This window comes from Pimephales promelas, chromosome 2 (genome assembly GCF_988280905.1).
Source record: "Pimephales promelas chromosome 2, fPimPro1.hap1.1, whole genome shotgun sequence".
Taxonomy (NCBI): Eukaryota; Metazoa; Chordata; class Actinopteri; order Cypriniformes; family Leuciscidae; genus Pimephales; species Pimephales promelas.
The window spans coordinates 38,439,243-38,445,242 of NC_142770.1; the positions used below are offsets into that span (position 1 = coordinate 38,439,243).

Sequence of the window (6,000 nt, forward strand, 5' to 3'; positions counted from 1 at the left end):
GAAGACTTGAGCTGAAAGAGGGGTTTTCATGACTCTTTATTGTTCATTACATTCACCTCTTTTACAATTTTTACAATGACTAATAAAGTGTATTGGTTGTGTTGTAGGCACTGAAACAGTCCAGTATATAATCACACTCATGTTTCTGTTGAAATAAAGAGATTTCTGTTTCACACACTCCGCCACTGTTCACACTGTGTGCCAATATATAGTTCATGCAGAGATATTTGTATAGGCCTATATATTATTATATGACAGACCTAATGTGATTAGTTTTTACAAATACATTAACCATTCACACACACACACACACACACACACACACACACACACACACGTTGTGTTTCCATGTTTTATGAGGACTCTCCATAGAAATAATGATTTTTAAACTGTATATTAAATCCCCTAATCCTAACTGATGTAATTTAACAAAGTGAACTGATGAGTATATGTATATATTTCATATTGACATCATCAGGGGCACTGCTAAGGATTTTGGGCCCTATGAAAAGAATCTTAACAGCCCCCCTACCCAACACAGCTGACTTTTTTCGTATTAATTTACATAAAATCATGCCCATCTATTTAAGTCAATCAGACAATTGAACTCCATCCCATGTCCACATTCGTAATTTGTCCTCTGTAATGCAAAGCCGTGCACCCGCTACACCCTGCTCAATTGAAACGTATTGAGATAAGTAGGAATTAATAAAAAAAGTAGAATGGAAAGAGAAATGAGTAGTGTAAATAAGCAATCAATGTTTATAAGAGGAACAGATGGAAATAAATAATTGATATTGTCAGATCATTTAAAAATAAGAAGTCAACCGACTGGAATGACATGGACATGTCTGTGGTAAAACATATTATCGAGTGTGTTGAGAAACCCCTGGTACATGTATGCAATTTGTCTCTTTAAAATGGCATATTTCCTAAAAAAATATGAAAATCGCTAAAGTTATACCCATATATAAAACTGGAGATAGACATACCTTTTCAAATTATAAGCTCATTTCTTTGCTTTCACAATTTTCAAAAATATTGGTGAAATTAGTTTACACAAGATTAAATGATTTTCTTATAAAATATGATATACTAAGCAAGCAACAATATGGGTTTAGAAGTATTAGAACAGTCACACATGTGTTAAAAGATTTTGTGGAGAAAATATCTAACGCAACAGAAATAAACAATACACAGTTGGGGTATTTTTAGATCTTAAAAAGCATTTGACTTTTTCCAGAGAAAAGGAGATCTAGAGATCTTACTAGAGAAACTGAAAAAAAAATATGAAGCAAGAGGGGTAGCTCACTCTTGGATAAGTAATTATTTAGAGAAAAGGCATCAATATGTCCAAATAGATAATTGCAGGTCACAATTGGTGCAGGTAACATGTGGGGTTCCCCAAAGCTCTGTGCTGGGCCCATTGCTTTTTCTGTTATACATTAATGATATATGTGAGGTTTCCAAAGTACTAAAATGTATATTATTTGCAGATGATACAAACTTATTTTGTCATGGTGACAATCTGAAACAACTTCTGGATACAATGGAAAAAAAATGGTACTGCTAAATATTGGTATGATTTGAATAAACTAACATTAAATTTAAGGAAAACAAAATGTGTTGTATTTGGTAATAGTTTATCGGATAAAATAGGTAAATGAATGATTAATGAAGTTGAAATAGAAAGGGTGTCAGCGATTACATTTCTTGGAGTGATTATAGACAATAATTTAAATTGGAAGGGACACTTAGCATGTTAAAGAAACTATTTAAAAATAATGCAATGAAACTAAATGAAACAATTTAAAGAGCGATAAATGAACAAACTGTTTTTGTTGTATTTGGGATGGTGCAAATGTATTGTTTAGGAAATACATTTTTTTTAGATTTGTTTGTCAAGATTATAATGTAAGACAATAATTATTTTACTTTTATTTTTTAAATAAGAGATATTTTCAAAAAAAGGATAGGCATCATAAGCAAGAGCTTCAGCCTACACCTGTTTCAGACTGTTGTAAATATACTGCTGTTTGTCAGCTCAACTGTGTTGAGACTAAGTTTTTTATCTGAAACTGTCTATCTACAAAGCGTGCGTACGGCATAGCCGTCAACACTGAACATTGAAAATAAGGAAGATTTCCCGGATTCCACCCCCAAAATAAGGGATTTTTTTTTACACGATTCTTAACCACAAACTTTAAAAATAAAGCAATAATAACTAGCCTAGATATGTGCGAGAGAGAAAGAGACTGATATCATAGAGAATGTTTAAATACTAATATCAGCTTACGAGGGAAACGGAGGCGAAGTTAGTGACTCAGCCTTGTTTATTCTCGGCGCGTCCGCGGCAAGTGACAAGTTTGGTGCACAAGACCGCAAAGACTTCATTTCACTTAGCCGTGTCTTAGCTGTGTGCACAGCTTTTTTGTAACAGCGCGCGGCACCGCATGATTAGCATCCGAGGATGAACGACTTCAAGCCGAATCTGTCCAAGCGTGTACGTCTCACACAATCAGAGTGTAAAAATATGTTGCCTGGATACAATTTGGGTGGACTGAACCATTTTATGATAATTGAGAGGGGGAGAGGGGCCCACGGACATTTGTGTTTCCTAAACAAAATCATTTTTTGACACCAGGAAACAGCAAATAGAGTAATTTAAAGTTAATAATTTTAACAATCAAATATATTTTTTTAGAACCACAATTTTATTGGGGCCCCCTCTTAGTCATGGGCCCCCGAGAATCGTCATCGTTTACCCCCCCTTTACGGTGCCCCTGGACAACATTATGTTATTTATAGTTTAAGTGTTGTGTTTATCTCTGGATATAGGCTTAATGTGTGTCATTGTTCTCTACAGGTTGATGGATTGTGGAGTCACAGATGAAGGTTGTGTTGCTCTGGCTTCAGCTCTGAGATCAAACCCCTCACACCTGAGAGAACTGAATCTGTCTGATAATAAACTAGGAGATTTAGGAGTGAAGCTGTTGGAGGATCTGAGGGATGATCCACATTATAAACTGGAGACACTAGAGTAAGAATAGTTCACGAATTTCAACGAATTTCATCATCATTTTCATTTAAAGTTCAAATGGCTGATTTACTCACTAGAAATAAAAGTAATGGTTCAGATTCAGTAACACTGTGTGTGTGTGTGTGTGTGTGTGTGTGTGTGTGTGTGTGTGTGTGTGTGTGTGTGTGTGTGTGTGTGTGTGTGCGTGTGTGTGTAAGAGAATACAAATTAGTTTAATTCTGCTCATACTGTTGTGACATTGTGAGAGTAATATTAATGTTATTTTCAGCTTTTCCCCTTTAACTCTCTCTGATAATCTGAGATTTGGGTTGTTATCAACTGATATTAAATCTGTAGTGAGTGTAATGATGATTTCTGCTGGTTCTGGATCAGCTGTCCGTTGTGTGAAAGTGACCTTTCATGTGCTTTCGATTTTGTAAAGTGACTTTGAGCATCAGATAGAAGCTATATTATCATGTTGGAGAAGGAATTAATATAGATTATCTAGTTAGTTTTCTTATGTAAAGATGTGACAGATGTAATATCTCATACTGCATATGTGACTGTGTGTGTGTTTTATTGAAGGTTAAAGAGGATAGTCTGATGTTCTGCTGATCATCTGATGGTGAATAAGGATCCACTACAGAGACTCACAGTCAACAGAATCAACAGAGACTGAAGATACAGTGACTTCACTGTTAGAAATTAAGACTTCATTTAGATTTCAACCATCCTCTGACAGACCTGATGAGGCGGCAGTGAAACACTTTTTATTTCACAGCAAATTACACTTTCTCATTCATAGATTAACCTTTTTATTTGTATAATGCACAGTATATAAAAATGTTGGAGTTTTAGAGTAACTATAGATCCTGAATGTGTGTGTGTTGTACCAGCAGAGGGCAGGGCTGGTTCTAGAACCAAATCACTGAGGGTGCTTCTGAAAATAGTGAGGGTGCTCAAAATACATAGTTCCCACATGACGTCACAACATACGGGCATTTGCCGACCCGGCGCCATTGCTGAGGGCAAAACATTTGAAGAAGCAATACGAGTTGAACGAAGTGATATGAGTTTCGTGCTATAAAGTGAAAATGGTCATCTCCTGCTGGGTCAATGGATGATAAAATCGTGCCGGATGTTCAGTTAAATCGGGATTTTACACTATACCCGTCATTAGACTCCATGGATGTGAGAAGACTCAGCTTTTGTCCGAACAACGACAGAGATTATGGCTGGCGAGCATAAACAGGAAAGAAACTCACTCAAAACACGCATGAATTTGTTTGACAAAAGCACAATGTTGTGTTTTATTGCAAGTGTAAACAAATATAAGTTAACACATTGCAGTTTGTATAATGTCATGTATGAACAAAATGACGAGGTATTAAAAACGTCACATTCCAGCATTGCAATCTCAGATTGTCCCTAAAGATCCCACGTATAATGTAGTTCTGCCGCATTAGCTACATTAATTCAATTGCACGCGAGTTATTTATTTTTATATTCATGCACCGAACCATGACGCCCGCAAGTACATGCATATTACAGAAAGCACCGGTGACTGTTTTAAGGGGAACATAGGAATTAAGTTGTGCAGGCTATGGCTTTTTAATACAGATTAGCATCATGCTACTTCGCTATGATGACTAAGTTACTTTTCAATTGATTGCACTTGAGCAAACATCACCAAACTAACCCCAACTGTGACGTCGGCGCAAAAGGGGTCTATAAGGGACATTGAAGCAGCTAATGATTACATTAGAGCAGTTATCTCTGCAGTTTTTGCAAAGAAGTTCACACAGTTAACGTTATTTGTTCTGAGTTTTTATGTCTGTATCTGTTTTTTCTGTAAATGCCAGAGGTGTTAGAGACCCATTGAAAAGGAAATGTTTATTTTTATTTTTTCAAAATAGTCATTGGGGGAAAAATATATGGTTTTCATTTGGGAGTAACCGGTCAGCAGGTGTCGCTATTTTACAGGGAAACTTTAAAGGGCACGTTATTAAACATTTATCAGATTCAAATGGGAGATGGGTAATACTGGTTGGTGATGTAGATCATTTCCAATTCATTATTATAAACATATATGCGTGTAACAACAAAAAAGACAACAAGTTATTATTTACAACAGTAGAAGATAAAATTAGCCAGCTGATTACAACTTTTCCTACTGCCAAGATTATATGGGGAGGTGATTTTAATACAGTTATGGATGGAAATCTGGATAGACGGCCTCAAGAAACAGTTCTTCAGATGAGTTGGAGAATGTATGTCACAGGATGAGTCTTGTAGACATCTGGAGACTGATCTCAGTGTGTGTCGACACACCTGGCCAGGACAAAATGTCTCTCCTCTTGCCGTACATTTGACAATTCCCAGGTGTGACTCGTGTATTTTGTTGATCATTTGCTGATTTGCTTTCAATAACAGACCATCTTCATGACTGATTTCCTCTGGATATGTCCAGTATTTGTGTATTGATCTTGTCATCATAGATCATTCTTTGGCCCATCCATTCAGCGCTGCCTTATTGAACATGTGCATCTCTGCATCCTCTGCTGTTGCTTTTCTGAAAGCATCAGTTTCTCTTCTGAAATAGGAAGTTGTGCCGTAATCCAGTTCAGCGCTAGATCCTCTTCCAGCAGATTTTCCTTCTGTTGGTGTAAATATGCTGGACTTAGAGCATCTGCTATGTATAGTTCCTGACCAGGTTTGTACATCAGCTTCAGATTGTCTCTCTGTAGCCGTAAAAGCACTCTTTGTAATCTCATAGGATCCTGATGCAGCGGCTTCTTAAATATACTCTCTAACGGCTTGTGATCACTTTCAATCATGATCTCCTGTCCGTACACATACTGGTGAGATTTCTATGGCCAACAACTCCTTCTCAATGTGTGTGTGTGTGTGTCTACGCTGCCGGTGGTTCAGATCTGTGGAGCCGTAAGCCACTGGCCTTCCTTCTTGCAGAATCACAGCTC

General features: G+C 36.9%; 1 protein-coding gene across 1 annotated transcript in view; it reads left to right on the plus strand.

The window, feature by feature from the left end:
- The window catches only part of LOC148997349 (protein NLRC3-like), a 46,968-nt gene extending 41,592 nt beyond the window's left edge, over nucleotides 1-5,376 (plus strand). Inside the window, exons 4-5 of the mRNA XM_089122372.1 lie at nucleotides 2,867-3,040; nucleotides 3,605-5,376. Of these exons, the coding sequence (XP_088978498.1) occupies nucleotides 2,867-3,040; nucleotides 3,605-3,623 (193 nt within the window). The 3' untranslated portion in view covers nucleotides 3,624-5,376. The remainder of the gene's footprint in view (nucleotides 1-2,866; nucleotides 3,041-3,604) is intronic.
- The last annotated feature ends 624 nt before the right edge of the window (nucleotides 5,377-6,000 follow it).